Genomic DNA, 18103 nt, shown 5'->3' on the forward strand with positions numbered 1-18103 from the left:
AAAGTCCTGTTAGCACCAGGAATTGAATTCCACAAACATTTATCCAACACATTCATGCGCGGGCTCAAGGGCACACTATTCAGAACGTGCGCACTTTGCAGTAGATGAGGTCTCGCAAAATTAAAGTACCATGAGGAATTCAAATTGTTTGCTTGTTGACAATTAAATGAAGGTACTTCATCCTTTCAAAAGCTCGTCGCTTGCTAAGCGGCATCAAATTTGTAGTGTTTACCGCGGCCGTCGTCTCATTAAAGAGGGAGGATGCAGCTTGCGATATTCGTATACCACAGTCAAACAAAAGGAACTTGGATCTTACCCCAAGTTACTTTGACAAAGATACCGAAAGAAGGAACAAGTTCCTCAAGAAGTTACTGGAGCTCAAATGCAACAAGTTAAGATAAAAGTTACCAAGAAAAGTAACGTAGTTACCCCAACACTGGTGAAAGAAGCATGGCAGGGTTAAAAAACAAACAAAAACGTCAGGAGAAGTACAAGTTTGAATTAGAAGCCCTGGGATACATATTCACACAAAAAGTACGAGTGCGGGGTGCAGTTCTGTTATGCAAGAGAGCTATTAATCTTGCCGGTCAGAAAAGCCGCTTCCCTTGGCTGCCAGTTTGCAACGTCATGTCAGTCACCCAATAGTGAAGCATGACTTCTGTTTGTTTATTTTTGCACTTGTATTTGGTACCACCCATCCCATGTGGGGAGTAGAGGACTCGATCCATTGCGTTTGTTTCCTTCATCATCAGTAAGAGTGTTCCACTGATCTGATGTCTCAACATGCCAGAAGGAGTGGCTCTACATCTACTCTCGTAAACGAATGTTCTCAGAAAATGCATGCTTCCCAAAAGAAATGCTTTGTGTGACAGTTCCTGAAGGTAGTATGTTCACATCACGTGATTGAAAAATATACGTTGGAGCTGCCTTCCAAGCTACTTTAAAGTCACAATGGTCTGAGGAAACCAATTCCATTCCACTATGGTTTGTACAAGAAAATACATAATTTGAGAAGAACACAGTTCTAGTTGCGATCCGCGTAACCTTGAAAGGGTCGCTTCGGGGATATGTTGTTGGTCATGCAGGATGGTCAAAGCGGGTTGATTGGTACATTTTCTGAAAAAGTATGAGGCCGGTGACTTGTCTTTGACTACGAAGAAGGGAAACAATGCTTTTAATGGTTGAATCACTGTAATGAAGAGAAGACTCTGTTGGGGCAATGAAACGAGATGCATGGGTTTGCATTACTTCAGGGTCGTTAATTAATGTCTTGTGTTTGGGACCCAAACAGTTGGCATTGGCGCAGAACTTTGTTGTGGACAAACAAATGTTATGTATGCTAGACACTTTATGTGCTTACGTGCAAGGTGTAGGGTCTGCCTGAGGTAGCCGAGCGTATGGTTTGCTTTGTGAGTTGTGCATTCTATGGGTTTATTCATCCGGCGCAACTATAGCTGCAATTTTTCTCCTACGGGAGTTGCGTGCAATTAAACTTTCACCACATGGGTTCCTTTCACACAGCGCGCAACTCGGTGCATCGTAACTGCAGCTTTGCATACTGCTACACTGTTGCGTTCGTTGACGAACTCTTTTCTCAAAACGATTTTTTCCACCTAAAATCTCTCCATAACGCCCCAGCTTCACATGTGCCCGTATATGGATGATTTCCCAAATTTTGAGCTATTGTTGCCACAGCATCTTCTTAAGTTGATTTTCCGAAAAGGTGATCAACCACAATATCTTTTCACTTGTTTAGGGGAGCTGTAAATTAACTTGACAGCTTGCATTGAGGTAACATAAAGATACATTGTCACGAGGTGTTTTACCTAAACTACTACTGTGGAAATTGTGTGCCTCCTGCATCCTCGTACCTCACAATCGCGAGGGTGGTGCCGGCCATAGAAGCAGCGGAAGCTTCTCACAGGAAGCCACTTGAAGGAGGCCAGCCATAGTGATTGGATGTCTTCGGGGAGGCAGCCAGGTGATTGACAGATTGCACCTGAAAGTTGTGGCAAGAATCGCTTGTAGATGTGATCCCAACCTGCAACTTCTGCAACCGAATTGCATCACCATAGTTTCACTGTTCATATGGCACAACCTAGTAGCGCAACTGGCGGCTAAAGTTGCACCGTGTGAATAGGCCCTCTATGTTTGTTCGACAAAAGATTGGTCTGCATGTGTACCCCGAGGTATTTACAGGGGATATAATTCCACCATGCAACGTAAACAACGGGAATTGGCCGAGGCAGCCAAATTTAAGGACAAACACAACATGTAAGCCTTGAAACGCCCAAGAATCAATGAAATAAAATAACTAAGAAAAAAGATGCTGATGCCAGGATTGGAACCTGGGCCTTCTGATTACGGTCAGATATTCTACCGCTACACCACAACTGCTGTCGTGTTAAGTTTATTTATCAAGATACTAATACTACAGCATAAGTTACCCTAAGTGCAGTCTCTCACTGTGCAAATGTTCTAATTACAAATGTAAATCTGAAAAGGAGGATTCTAATGTGAGCTCTTTCCTATTTGAATGAAATATGAGCCTGTAACTGTAACCTCTTTCTTTTCTGACATCAAATTATCAATTTTAGTAGGGATGTGCAAACTGAATCCGTGAATCCTTGAATCCTGGGCAGGGATTCGGGAATCCGAATCCCAGTGCCGAAAATGGCGAATTGAATCTTTCGAATCCACCAACCACGTTTGTTTGTTTCTTTTTCAAATTGGCGCCTCCGGAGTCCACCGAAAGCCTTATTGACCGAAGGGTGTTTTCCGCGGACTAGTTTGTTTGTTTACATTGCTCTGGACTGAAAGGGTTCAGGCAGGAGCTGTTACATTGCAAGTTTAAAAGTAACATGGTTTTGCTTTTGATAGTTGCTAGCTTTATGGAAATAATTGAGACTCGATAATTTATGTATTTCTTGTAGTCGATGAATTACATGTTAAATAAATTACATTTAAGAAGAACTATATTTGGATATTTTCTCCTGAAACTGAACTATTATTTGATTTGTTTTTCGTTAAACAAATATATCATATGCTGCTTCAAAGCACTTTTCAGTAGAAGTTTTATTTCTGGCTTTTTAAACTCTTTTTAAAGAAAGAATACAAAAGATTCGAGATTCGTAAGGTTCGTGGATTCTGAGAACCTTCCTCGGATTCGGATTTGGAAAATTCTGGATTCGTCCCATCTCTAATTTTGAGCATATGACCAAGTTAGCATTGCAATCAAAATGATAGCATCCATCTTTTGCTGAAACGGTGATGATCAGTGCGTATTTTGGACATAGAATTTGCTGCAGCATGAAACTAATGTCCATGGTGAAAATACCACAAACAAGTTGGCTGCGATACTGTAGGCTGATGTTCATTGAGATATTCCAAAAAAAGATTGTGTCCTTGTATCCTTAAACAGAGGTTTCTTTTGCAGAAAGATGACAGCATACCCAAGATCACAGTCAAACTAGCATCGAAGCCGAGTGCTACCAAACTGTAAGTACATTTATACATAGAGCCTGAAGTTTTTGGCAAATATTTTTTTCTAAATTCGGAGGGTAAAAATCGGGTAAATAAACATGTGCTCTAAATTCATGAAAATTCGGGTGGAAAAACTTCCAGTATGCTAAATTCGGGGAGAAACCGGGCTCAGTTACTCAAACTAACTGTACTCGTTAGGTACAAACTGTGATGTAACTGCATTTGCTGCCAAACAAGCTAAGTGTGCATTCCTACGGATTTCTCAGTGAGGGCAATTTGCCGGGTAAAAATGGGGTTTCACCCTGAAGAGGCAACCTTCAATTCGGGGTGCACATTCAGGGAAGAATCGGGTTAAACCCTAAAACTTCAGGCTCTATTTATACACAATTCCAGTAAGGTTCCAGATTCCAGTAAGATCTTAAGCTGGCATGCCATAATGGAATTTTAGCTTTATTTCCTAGCTCTATTTTACATTTCTGCATACATGCACAATGTTATCGTATCGGTCAGAACTTTGCAGAAATCCTTTCTGTGCACAAAACCGAAAGGGTGTCGTACATCGTTATCAATGTCACTGCATGCATGACAATTAGAATGACAGCATCCATGATTGGCTGTAAAATCATTTGTAAATATAATGAACGCTAATAAGTGATAGACTGACATAGGTGAAAAAAACAAACAAAGTACAATTACTTTCTGAGATTTCCTTCACCTTCAGACGCCGGTTGCTCCGCACTTCCTCAGCACTTCCAACTCGACAAGAGACAAATTTTCTTGTGTCACTAATTCCACTGGATGACCATCGCGTGGATCATCTTCAATGGACTCTCGCCCCAGTCGAAACTGCTAACCCCAGTGATTTACCGTGGTGTACGACGGAGAGGCTTCCCTGTACACGTTGTCCTGTCGCGCTTTAATTTCTGTAGGCGAAAGTCCCTCTTTTGTCAAGAATTTTATCACAGCGCGGTACTCGATTTTTTCCATTTTAACTGGCTGTTTGAAATGCCGCTCTCCAACCGACAAAAGCATGGAGAGGGTTGAGGGTGGTGCTCCGGCCCTTCAGCAGATGGCGCCATGCGTCCTTAATCGCATGTTCAAATTCGCGCGCATTTTGTACCTCGGGCCGGAAACTTATGGAACCACCCTCGAACTTGCAGGAGTGGAGCTGTTAGCTGAGATTGGTGCAACAGGTGGTGAGAAACAAAAGGAAAGAATGATCTGCATGAATGTTGTTCAGCGTGTACCCCAAATCCACGTGCTCGGTCCTCATTTTTCTCCTCTTTGTACTTTTTGGGTCAACGGCAGTGTTGAGATACGTATGTCACTTATACTACAGTAGAACCTCGTTAGCACATACCTCGCACGGACACAGGAAAAGTACATACAAAGCAGTACTGTGGGATAAGCGGATGTTAATTATGACACCTACCAACGCACTAAAAATGAAACAAACAAAATGAGAGGCATTTTGTGAAAGAAGCAGGAGCCCAACTCTCTCTTTCATGCTGTTTGACAGAAGTCTGTGATCTCGGTCTGCCAATATGCCGACCTCACAGCGAGGAGTCTCGATTCAAATTGTTTTAAACCTGAAACCAGCTGCTCCATCAATCCCCTTTTCTATGCAAACAGTCGCACGACAACCAATGCCGGCGTGGTTTCTGCAACCATCAGGCGCCAAATGTCCTCTTCCATGTCTGTGTTGTCCGTGTCATCACTTGCATTGGATGACGCTTCAAGAGCGACAGCACTGACATACAGTCACCGACCGATTTTTCGGACTCCCAAAATTCAGACTTTCCAATATTTAGGACAAAAGTTGTGGCTTTATCAGACGCCCTATTGAGCCAATGTATTTTGATGTCCGAAGATTCGGACCGTTTTTCGCAGGTACGGTTCGATTTTTCGTACATATTCCCCTCCTTTTTTTTTTTTTCTTGCGCCTTTGCTACCGGCGTGCCTCAGCGTGCACAGGAAGCGCTCGCGGAGGCGGAGTTTACGTGTGCGGACAACTGATGAGGTTATGCACACACGCCACAAGCACCCATAAACATGCTATTGTTGGAGAAAAGAAATGAAACCACAAAATGATGTCCGTGCCTTCAAGTGATTCTGAGGGTGGCGCCATCGACTTCGTGGATACTGACGAATGCGATGAAGACGCGAGCACGTCGGCAAGAGGAGCGTTATGTTCATCGATGACTGCACAGCACATGGCGCAGTACAGAACCTCCAAGCGATGCGTTTAGAGTTCTTGCCTCCGAATACAACAAGTGTCCTGCAGCCCACGGACCAAAGAATCGTAAAAAATCTCAAGGTTCTCTACTGGTCCCGCCCACTCTCGCGTGCTGCGCACTGCTACGAAAACAAGACTAATTATAACGTTACGCTTGTCGCCACACTTCATGTTCTTGCCGACTCGTGGGAGTCGTGGGAAGCACTGAAAGGGAGTACTATAGCAAACAGTTTTCATCAAGCCGGATTTTGTAAGGACAGTACGCAAGTACGGAGTACGAGCACAGTTGGTATCGCTATGGACGACGGATCGGTGGACGGCCGGGCACTGGTAGAGGGCCTCCGAAGCTCAGGTAAATGTAACATTTGAAATTTACGCCGAAGTGGATGAATGTGCAGAATTTTGTGCCGAAATGACTGATGGGAAAATCGTTTCACAAGTCCCCGACCTGCCAGCGGAGGGCTCCGACGACGACGATGACGCGAGTGCTATTTCTACTCCTTCAACGACACCAATACTTGCGGCCGTCGATACGCTCGGAAATGTCTACCGTGACGACATCACATATTAGCCGAAAGACGTCGCAACACCATTTCTCGCATACGCACAACAAAACAAACGCGGAGTGATAGTTTTTTTGTGCCCTTTTGAGTTTTCTTTAATAAAAAAATCATTTTGGGAGAGATTTGTGTCATTGACTGAAAATTCGGACTGCTCAATAATTCAGACTGTTTTTGTGGATTTTAAAAGTCCGAAAAATCGGTCGGCGACTGTATTGCTGCCCCACCACCACAGCAATGTTGCGACAGTGACATCATTGGGTGTGTTAAGTAGGCGCCTTGTGGGGGGAGTGTTTCAGACTTTTCTCACATAACGTGACATAAGCGCCACTTGCGCACCCGGGAGTGAGAGACTCCGAGCTGCTTTTTGCACTCCCATTTCATTTGGGTGCATGGAAGCAGACAGCAAGCATCCAGGTGCTTGAGATTTTTCATTACATACTTTTTGTTGAGCGCTGGCAGAAGCAAAATACGACGATTTCATTAAACTGTAGTATCTTTATAACTGTTACATGCTTTTTTATTAGTGGACAACTTCCACGTGGATACTGGTGGTTATTCGCGGGAAATGCAGTGCTTTAATGCAGACATCTTCGTACCATCCAGTCATCTTCACAGAAAACAGCTACAAATTCCCATCTTTTCCATTTCGTTAGCTGTTACAATGAAAAGTCTTCACAACCTCCGTCGTTGTTATAGGTTCAAACCAAGCAGACATGTCCTCTGTCTGCGCACTGCATTAGCAGACAACAAGAAGTGGCATCAGCGAGCGAGCAGTGTAGTGCTCCAAAGTTGCTTTTCACTGTTTAGTGTCCGCTCCGGGTGTCTCATACTCCCAATTTGAGTGTGCCAAATGAGGGGCGCCTATTTAACGCACCCGTTGACCACATCTCGGGACAAGCTGAAGTGTACACTTTCAGCACCTCCCTGACTCCAGGACCTCTGCAAGAAGCGTCTTGCAGGTATCAAATGCCCTCTGCCTTCATGACGAACCTCGATTTTGCGCCATTGTCGGTACAGCTTGGCTCTATGAGTATTGGAGCAAGTGTATCGGGCTCAGTAGGTCAGTGGAATGAGACTTTTTCTTCTCAATGGCAAGGAGAATTCTATGAAGGAGATCCTTTTTGTACAGTCCTTTAACAATCAGAATTGCTCCCTGGTCTAGGGGTTGTGGAGGCACCACAGTGTTTGGGCACTAGGAACACTAGTTTCTGGCAGATAGGTTTTGCACATTACTGTGAGATGACGCATTGTCGAACACAACAACAACACTGCTTTGCTTGATGGTGAAATGACAGTCCATGATGTGTGTGTACGCTTCGAAAATCTATGTATATATGTAAGCTTTCCTGTTGCTCTGGTAGATGGTACTCGATGGCAGTCACCCACCTTTGAAACACCTTGAGTTTGCGGATTTTGCGATAATCACAAGTTGAAGCTTTTCATTCCTAGTCATGTTTAACACCAAAAGCCACAGAAATCTTGTCTTTGACATGTTTGCCGCTGGTATAACTAAACCCCCTGAATACTAAAAGTAGCGACAACTCCTCCTTCCCTCCCCCACACACACTCTTTTCTGCCTTGGCCTCGACAGTGGCGCCACCTGGATGGCTGCACCGTAGCAGACGGCAGCCGTGTTGTTGCCGTGTTCAGACAAGCAGAACATTACTGCTTGTTTACTGCCGAAACATTAGTTTTGTACATTCTGGATATGTTTTCATCGAATGTACTCATGAAATTTAGTCCCACGATGAAAACTGAAGTGTCAAGGGAAAAATAATTAATCACATTAAATAAAGCACCCACGTGTTTGTGGCATTGAGTAGATGCATTGGAGTGAGACATCACATGCATTGTAGATGATGACCGCTGGATGGATTATTATTTATCAATTTTTACAAATTCCTCCTCATTGAAGAATCTGGTTGGAAGAACGCCCTTATACACATTTGCTTTTTCTATTTTGCTTCTCAGTTTGTCGTTTCAGAAAGCATATGCTGTGGTAAAAAACATCTCTTTCCTATAGTAGAGATATATCGGTGGCATAAGGGTAGATGTAGGACTAGCTGTCATAGTGCATTGCTTAAGCAATTAATTAGGCTGTCCTTTGTTAAAGCTCCAATAAGTCTTCGGGTTAATTCAAGCAATCTTGAAATTTTGTACGGCCTGCCATGTTTTTATCGTATTGAAAAGTCGCTCAATTCAAGCAGTGCCCTTGCTTGGTTCAAACGAATTGGTTCAACTTGGTTCAGTAAAGTGAAGTGGTTGGGGACAGAAAAGTATCTGTCAAAAGGGCATCACACGTCAACAGGAATTTCAACAACCGATACTGTTCTGTGAGGTTGATTTACAAACAGGAGAATGGTATACTGTATGGTCAAATACTCTGCACAGTTTTACGTTCTCAAAAATGTATGCAATGCTCATTGACCACATATGCATGACCAATCCGTGAAATGGTTCTGAACAGAAACAAAAATTCACTACAGCGGCCCAACCGGGCGCAAAATTCGGCTATGCGGTGAAAGAGGCAAGATGCTGTAGACTGCGTGAGAGAGGAGGAAAGCGGCGATCTTGAAAGGTTCACGCTACTTTTATGAAGTATAGGGGCTTTAGGTATAAGTCTCTCCTTTATTCTCGGGTTTATGATGGGCAGCATTTTGTAGGGCAGCTCAGACTCGTCCACATTGAAGATATCTTGTGGATGGTAGTTGGACTCTTGTTTTCCCTGTCTTTTGCGTGCCTTTGTGTGCCTTCTCTGGACACGATTCTGAAGCTGACCAGTCCTTTAATCTAGATAGCCATCCATTGCTGCAGACAAAGTCATTATGCTGCAGCTGCATGGTGAACGTCCATGCTTTTAATGTGTTAGCATTAGAACCCCCATGTCTGAAAAAAAGACTATTCTCTGTCTGAGGCCTCGAGTGGAGCAAAGCTGTCGGAGAAGTGGAGAGTAGCAAGGAGGATGGAAGCGCGCATGTGGAGTAGGCTAGGCTGAGTCGGTGCGCGGCAGTCGTCAGTTCTCCTTCACTCTTCGAAGTGGCCGGACATATCTTGAGTGTGCTTCTTCAGCCTCTGAAGCAGTTGCACTTGTGTTCGGTTTAGGGTGGCAGATACGCTACGATGTTAGTATAAAACCATGAGTGGACTACGATGGAGTCTGTCCCTTCGAACAGTGATGTGGACGCTCACCGAGCACGTCGGGATGAGCAGCCGCGCCTTCGGAGGCAGCGGCAGCGGCTTGCGGGGGATCCGGTCATTCAGCGCAACACAACCTGACGCAGAGGCAAAGCGTGTGTTAGGTGGTAAATGTCTGTGTCTCGTTCATTCGCTACACAAAGAGAACACATAAGTGAAGCCATAAGAGAACAATAACACAATAAAAACAATGGCACAATGGAACAATAAAGCTCCATCGTAACAATGGCAACGTGTTTGACAAGTTGACTCCTCTTTCTTTCTCCATGGACTTAGCAATATGAGTGCAAGGACTGACATCACAGGAACTGACAAGTATGCGAAGAGCCACTATGGGTTAAGTGAACATTAAATGCATAACGTTCAATGGCTGCCTAGTCGAGGATTCAGCTTGACTACGTTTAAAGTGAAAATATGCGTTAACGAGGTTGTACTGTGCTCCTTAGCTCACTATGAGTGAGCGCATAGTCTTCCTTCTTCACTGGTACTGCCTTTACTAATAGAATCAATCTACTTTTTGTTTCTGAGAAGTGCATCACAGAAAGGCCACAGCATTTAGGCAGAACATTGTGCTTTCCAACTGTTCTCCAACTTGCTTTGAGAAACTAATGATACTCTGTTTATAAGTCCCAAACGTCGCCACACCAGCATTGGACAGCTGTTTCGGCCTTATTGGGCCTTCATCAGCAATGCGTAGGCGGGCGACGTTTGAGCGAGTGGCGTTGGAAGGTCACGTTGAACGTGATGTCCTCCCGTCAGGGTGAGAAACTCACCACTCACTGAGATACTCTGTGTTTTTTGTGGTGAGAGCCTTCACAATAACAGGGTGTAGACTGGTCATTGGCATGCTTGAGCTAATTATTATAGAAACTGTCTGTTCCATAAGCGGTCATCTAAGTTATATCATGGTATGTTTGCAGATTGCTGAAAGCCATGACTCAAGTTAAGGAACCATCCCAGCCCCCTGAAGAAAGCCCCTCACGCAGAAGTCCATCACCTCCATTGCTTACTCCCTCTGTGCCCCCTCCATCGGTACCTCCAGCCCCTCCTGTGAGTGTAGCTAATTCGGGGAAAAGTGGATCCAAAGGGGGAGCAAAGGCCCCCTCCAGCAGTAGCTCTGCTTCTACGTCCAAAGCAACAGTGCCCAAGCAGGGTCCTACCCCACAGCCAACAGAGCAGCCAGAGCCTCCCTCTTCACTTCCTGCGGCTAGGATGGTCGTCACGGAAACTGTTGGCACGATTGTGGTAGGCATTCCACAGATTGTTCATGCATAGTGCAAGCATGCTGTTTCTTAAAGGGGCACTAAAATGCAAAAACAAGTTCACTGCAAATTACGTTACATGCTATGTTAATTTTGTACTTGTTATCAAAATTCAAAACTTTGATTCCGTTACGGCACTACAGTCGAAATTTTACTGGACTCTTTCTTGCTTTGGCGCTAAGCAGTGAACGTCGTTTGAGCTCGTGCATCGGTGTTTTTAGTCCATGCTGCGCGTGCCACACCGTGGAGCAGTCCCGGTGAAAAACATAGTGTGCTTTGCGAAGCGAACTGGCGTCACTGTCCGAAGGACGTGAAGATAAATGTTGTCAGTGGAACATTCATGAGAACTGTTGTGGGCTACAATTCAGTGAATCGGTATTGAAAAACGCAGCAGTACACATCATGCCGCGCATATACGGAACACTACGATCGGACTCGTTCAAAATCCACACGGCCACGATAGGTAAGTGCGCGCTTCTTTTGCTGTCTCATTGGATGCCGCCAATCTTTGCCTCCTGTGGATCCTATACCTTGCCGCCAAACGTGGCTGTGTTTTCATTGCGTTTTTCTTCTAAACGGTAGTGCTGTGTGAACTAATTTTGCTTGCATTATACTAATTCAAACACGGACTTCCATTTGAGAGCAGGTTGCTTTTGCATTTTAGTGCCCCTTTAAGATTGTTCTTACAATTGACCACAATATTCAGCACTGCTTGGTTGCTCTATTCTAGCGTGCAAGCCTTTGGAATATCTTTTCTCACCGCTAAGCATTATTCAGATAAATACAGTAGAACCTTGATGGATGGTACTAATTTTTTCAAAGTCCCGACAGGAACGCCTCGTGTGTCTATTAGGCCTGTGCGAATATTCGAATATTTCGAATATTGAATCAAATAACAGTATATTCGATTAGATTCTAAATCGATTAGCGATATTCGAATATATTTGATAGTTTTTTGAATAATGCACGTTGTTTCTATCAAAATGGCCACTGTGCACGCTTAATCAGTTTGCCTTTGTAACGTCAATTGAAAAACGCACGTCAATCATTCGATTTACGTACAAAATTTTAGGGGAGAAATCGCTGAAAGGAACAACTGCCAAAGCTGTTTTCCGAGATGGTCTCATTGCCATCGCTAGAACTGCTGTGCACGCGCCGCGTCAGGCGACGAGCACGCGTCTGCTCACTGACTGCTGAAAATTGCCTTTGCGTCTGTGCCCGGGGTCATTCCATGCCAAACGAACCAGACATTGCGGTCGACCATCCCCGATTTCTTTCAAATAAATTGTGGTTGATTGTTCCCACGCAGCCGATGCTCTCCCGGCTTATTTTTGCAGCAAAAAACATTTTTGTGACGTGGTCGCTGCTTGAAAATTGCGATTTGACACGTAAAATTCTAACAAGGTAGCTTTTGCGCAAATTCCAACCAAATCCCTTCTGAGTGAAGGCAAAGCATAGTGCTTTCATGCCAAGACCAGTTAAAGTTGATAGACACTTTCTATCCAGAGTTCATGCCCCGAGAAAACTGTAAAATTTCGTGAACTTTTGGAATTTGTTACGGAACTCTCCAATTTTTCCCTAGCTATGGAAACTGTTTAGCACTGTTGTGTAGGAGGCATAGAACGTGTTAAAAATATTTTGAGGTGCACAGACTTGGAAGAGTACGCAGAAAAAAATAATGAATTTCGGAAATATTGCTTTTTACCACCTATTGAGCCGTCAATTGCATGCTGAGGTGGTCCTGCTAAAAATATGAGACAACTTGCATTTGATGGTACACCCCTTGAGCATTTATTTTACAACGTTTCATCAAAACACTTTGTTTTAGCAGCGAAAAATTTTTTTTGAACTGGAGCACCCGCACACTCAGTGGCCTTGACTTTCGCCCCTTTTTTCCCCTATACTGGTCTCAGCATTTTGTTGTTTTAGTTTTTCGAGTCCAAAAACAAGTGCTGTGAGTCTACATTGTAATTCTTTGTGTGAGCACTTGTCTTCGGTTTGTCTAGAGCCTTTGAACACGCACTGCACCAAAGCAATGAAAAGCGGGCTGACGCTTCAGAGACAAGTCCTCGCTGCTCGAAAAGCTCCAGAGGTAATGCCATTGAGTGGAATCTCAATGGAATTGAATCTACCAAAATCAGTAATAATTATCAGTGAAGAGTGGGTAGAGGTACCACTACCACCAGGTGCCACTAAGGACCATAAATTGAAGAAGGGGGACATGTCTTGCAACAGAGCTGTGATCCTTTCAATTTTTTGTTTCCCTCATGTTCTGTAACTCGGACACCTCTGTAAGTAGGACACGCTTCGGCTGCACCGCGGGTGTCCAACATAGGAAGGTTTCACTGTACTATGCTTTGCCTTCACTCGGAAGAGAGTTGGTTAGCATTTGCGCAAAAGCTATTTTGTTAGAAATTTTTTTCAACAGGTAGGTTACATGTCAAATCGCAATCTTCAAGCGGTGACCATGGTGCAAAAAATTTTTTGATGCAAAAATAAGCCATGAGAGCATTGGCTGCGTGGCAACAATCAGCCACAATTTATTTGAAAGAAATCGGGGATGGTCGAGCGCAATGTCTGGGACGTTTGGCATGGAGTGACCCTCCGGTCAACCTGCACGCTGTACCTCGTGTGATCGGGGGTTTCTTGCTGACTTGAATGGCAACTGCTCGTGCTACTGATGAACCGGATGGGGCTCGAAGGAGCCTCATTTAGAAGTTCTTCTTGCGGCGTAATGGAGAGTCAAAGTGCTCAACGTGCGGGGCTTTGTTAAAGATGCCGACAGTAACAACAACTCTGCTTCTGAACCATTTAAGACGACATCCTGCTGAGTGTGAATGCTTCGAAGGTTGAAGTCGCAAACGGCAACCGTTCATCCCGCAGTGAAGAAGCTGCATGCGCAAGACGACATTGCGTCATTCAGTGGTTTCAAACCGAAACTAGCACAGAGTTCCTCGCAGACTCTTTTGATAACAGAGAGGGTTGAGAGAAGGTTTGAGAAAGCTAAAGAGCGCGTGGAGTGCGAACTACGTTCGATCTTTGAAGAATCTTCGTGCTGCTATGCCATTACAACAGATGGCTGGACCTCAAGAGCCAGAGACTTTCCCAGAAAGTGGTGCAACTAGATGGAACCTTCCTGAGGCTAATCACTGATTGGCCACTTGTGCGTGCCACTTCAATCGCTTGCCATCGAGACCTGCTCGTCGCTGACTTCGGCAGCGACGCGTCTCTGTTGTTCTTTGCCGCTGAGCTTGCCGCAAGACACACGTGACAGTTCAACGCTGAGAAAATGGCTCGTGTGGCTGGGCCTTATGTGGATATCATAGCATACAGATACGTAGTGAATTCTGAGTAATGTCGTATGCGCTGTTGATGGATATCTTGCTAACAGTATAAAAACTTGATTTAGTGTGATTGCATATTAAATCTCATTAACTGCGGTGACTGCATCTATGACACCACAGTGCAGTGTCAACTGCTGTGCTTTCGAGTGTGCATTTGAAAGTGCTTTGGTTAAACTTGCAATACAAACCATGGTCTAAAGTAAGATCTCAGCATTCTTTGTGTAAAAATGGCCCAATTTTATATAAATTTCTCAAGAAAATTCATCAAGCATGCATGTTGTGGCAACATGACATGTTCTTTTACTGGTTTATTACGGTTGATTCTCTAATTTGGACACCTCTCTAATTAGGACAAGTGCAGTTTCACTGTACATTAATTAGGGCGGCATCCAGTACTGCAAAATTGAAGATTGCTGTGGGGCAGGACTGAAAACTGGGGAGAACACTTTGTTAGCTTTTTTTTTATCTATCTGTTGTACTTTTGCACTTGCACAAGCTAGCATATCTGTCCGGTCATCCCATAAGTAACAATACAATACAAAGTAAAAAGCAATGCCAAAGTCCAATTAACTGTGATTACATTCGTGCAGAATGTGCAGATTCGTGAAGAGCCTGCAGTGCAGGCTCTGCACGAAAGCCTTGTTCATCTTAATTGTAATAAAGTGTTCCTACCCGTTTTACCTTCCTTCAGTGTAATCCCATAAGTAACGTCGTTTTTCGCATGTTCGTGTAACCGACGCCATACGATTGCCGATTGCGAACTACACAAAGGTTTTGATGCTCGTGCTGGATAAGATTGTTCATTGTGTACCAACGCATGGAGCAAGATCAGTCTACAGCAAGTTGTGTGCCAGTGGCACGAGTTTACATATGGTAGTGTCTGAAGGACACATTCAGCATGTTATGCTTTATAAGTTCCATCAGGGACATTCAGCGACCGTAGCGGCAAAAAACATCAGTGCTGTACATAGACAGAGGACCCTTGATGTTCCTAAATGTCAAAGATGGTTAAAAATATTTCGGGCAGGGAACACTAGCCTTATTGATATATCCTATGGGACGGAAGACAGGTCGAGCTGGATAACGACCTTCTGTGAGCAGCTGTTGGGGAGAATTCACTGCAGCCACAGTACCCCATTCGACCTCTTCAGTCATTCACTGGCATCCGCAGGACCTTGGTCATGTATCCAACTTGGGAAAATGGATGAGTTGACACCATAGCTGAAGCATTAGCGTGTGGACGTTTTCAGTTCCCTATTGACTTGTCACAGAAGGGAGCCAGTTCTGGACAGAATGGTGATGGGAGACGAAAAATGGATCTGCAACGTTAAACAGAAATGCCAGTGGGTGCCTACAGGTGGTGTGGTGGGCAGTGGCAAGACAAGAACTCCACCCTAGAGTCGTCGCGAGGCGAGTTTGCGCCCAGGGCAGGGTAAACGTGAAGCCCCCCCCCCCTCACTGCTGTCAGAAGCTCAGTAGACAAAGAAAAGAAAACGCTTATTTGCACTGCCGAGATTGTAAATTCATATTCTTTTCGTTCCCGCTTTATACTGTTCAACCAACCTGCCAGGACCTGCTGTTCAGGGCCCTCGCTGGCGAGGGCGCCCGGGGCGGCTGCCCCTCTCGCCCCTCTCATTGCTACGACTCTGCTCCACCCACAGAAAGTGATGCTATGTGTTTGGTGAAATATGCACACTACCATCCATCTTGAATTTTTGCCATCGAACCAGACAGTTGCAATGGATGTCCACTGTAAGCAGTTGGAACGACCACAGGTCGCATTGCTGGAGAAATGCCCTGCACTGATAAATCTGTGTGGATCCATGGATACAATGCCTGATAACTGCAACGGCAAGGATGACCTGCACGAAATTACAAGAATTTCAATGGGAGAAAATTGCCCACCCAGCTTATTCACCGGGAAAACACTGCGAAACGTGGAGGACATCCGGCAAACAGCGTCCGAGCTTTTCACATCAAAATCCAGAGAGGGATTCAGCAACTGGTTGACAGGTGGTGGTGTCATCAGGTGACAACGATTATGCTGACTGAGGATTGTGTTCTTGTACATTTGCGTTCTTCCCTTGAGGGTGCTAGAAAACATCATTACACATGAGATGACCCAATGCTTTTGTGTGTCTTAATACAAGGGTTGTTCAAGGTTGACAGAGACTTTAGCTTGAAAAAAATCAGTGAATGAATGTAATAGAATAAAACTTTCAGAGGAGAAAGCGCAATCATTCTCTGGTCAGGGGCACATGCAGCAGTGCACGCGCAGCAGCGGCAGCTATCATGGGGGAGAGCAGTGTGTGTGTAGCTGGTGAACAGCGATCCATAATCAAATTCCTTGTGAAAGAGAATGTCCAATCAGCAGAGATTATGCAAAGATTACAGACACAGTGTGGGAACAAACAATATGAAGGGGAAGAGTGTACGAAGGGTGCAGACAGTTTTGCGAAGGACAGGATATGGTGACGAATGAACCACATGGGCATATTCGTCCGACTCCAGTAGCGCCAGTGAACATCACATTGAGCAAGCCATCCTCGAGAACCGGCAAGTAACAGTTGAAGACATTGCAGCCCAGCGTAATGTTAGTGTCTGCAGTGTGGAGGCAATCATTCACGAGCACTTACTGTTATGCAAAGTCTGTGCAAGATGGGTTCCCCTACACATCACTTGTGACCAGAAGGGAGTGTGCACGGCAGTCTCCGAGCAGCTGCTGAACCGGTATCAGTCTGAGTGGGACGAATGTTTGCAATCAATCATCGCATGTGATAAAACCTGAATGCATCATTTTCACCCCAGAGACAAAAAGAAGCACCAGGGAATGGAAACATAAGGCTTCTCCACCACCAAAGAAAAGCAAGATGCAGCCGTCTGTTGGGAGATCCATAGCAAGTCCATGTCTCCTGAGACATGCTGGGTGTCATCCATGTAGATTTCTTGGAGCAAGGGGTCACGATTGATGCCCAGTACTACTACATGTTAACAAAGGGTGCCGTGTGAAATGCAGTTCGCAAGAAAAGGCCTGTCATGTTGTCCAGGAGGGTCATTCTTCATCATGACAATGCCCGGCCTCACATGGCGAATTTGACAGTAGCAACCGTGGCCGATAGGCACTGGGTGCCTTTGCCCCATGCTCCCTACAGCCCATTTATGGCCCCAAGTGATTACCATTTGTTTGGGCCCCATAAAGAGCTCCTTGGACAAAATACGTTCCACACAGATGAAGCCCTCCAGATTGATGTCCTGCAGTGACTGCGACAGCAGCTCACTTTTTTCTACGCCAAAGGCATCAGAGAGTTACCACAGCAATGGCAGTGCTGTCTAGATGTGCATGGTGAATACTTTGAAAAATTGACACAGTTTGGTGCATCATGAATTTTCCATTGTATTTAAAGAAATACAAGTCTCGGTCAACCGTGAATGATACCGTACCATGATGATACCATGATTGGTACAATGTGTTGTCATACAGTCGAACCTCTATATAACGAAATTGCAAATGTTTGCATTTTAATTCGTTAAATAGAGGACTTCGTTAAACCGATCACGCAAAAAAAAAAAAAAGCACGGCCGATCCACCGATACGCGTAGTAGAATGCGTAAGTCGCCATAAAACAGTCCTCCACACTGAAGGACAAACAAATGGCAAATTAGGGAGTCACATTAGCAAATAACACGTACTTTATTTACAACTGAATGCAGATGTCACTCATGGCCGTACAAAGTAATCCGTGAGCTTTGCCTGGACCGTCCTTGTTCACGTCGGAAGCACGCAACGTTCATAAGTCCAGATCGCCTCCACTGCTCTTTCCTGGTTCTCTTGCGCTGTCGCGTAACGGCGCAGTGTGTCGATGGATTTGAGGACATCAGCAGCTGTAGGCGGCGGCTCTTCGTCCGGTCCATCGCTTTCGACAGTGTCCCCGGCGTCCCCCGTGTCACGCACTGAGTCCACGATGTCGTCGTCGTCGAGGTCCTCGGTAGCTACAACACAACTGTCACTGTTGATGTAGT

General features: G+C 44.8%; 1 protein-coding gene across 2 annotated transcripts in view; it reads left to right on the top strand.

Moving 5' to 3' along the window:
- LOC135388515 (transcription initiation factor TFIID subunit 3-like) overlaps nucleotides 1–18103 on the top strand; it is a 52137-nt gene that overhangs the window by 24232 nt on the left and 9802 nt on the right. For both annotated transcript variants that reach the window (XM_064618100.1, XM_064618101.1), the window contains exons 6-7: nucleotides 3437–3498; nucleotides 10398–10722. In XM_064618100.1, the coding sequence (XP_064474170.1) occupies nucleotides 3437–3498; nucleotides 10398–10722 (387 nt within the window). The remainder of the gene's footprint in view (nucleotides 1–3436; nucleotides 3499–10397; nucleotides 10723–18103) is intronic.

Source organism: Ornithodoros turicata, chromosome 3, assembly GCF_037126465.1.
Source record: "Ornithodoros turicata isolate Travis chromosome 3, ASM3712646v1, whole genome shotgun sequence".
NCBI classification, from domain to species: domain Eukaryota; kingdom Metazoa; phylum Arthropoda; class Arachnida; order Ixodida; family Argasidae; genus Ornithodoros; species Ornithodoros turicata.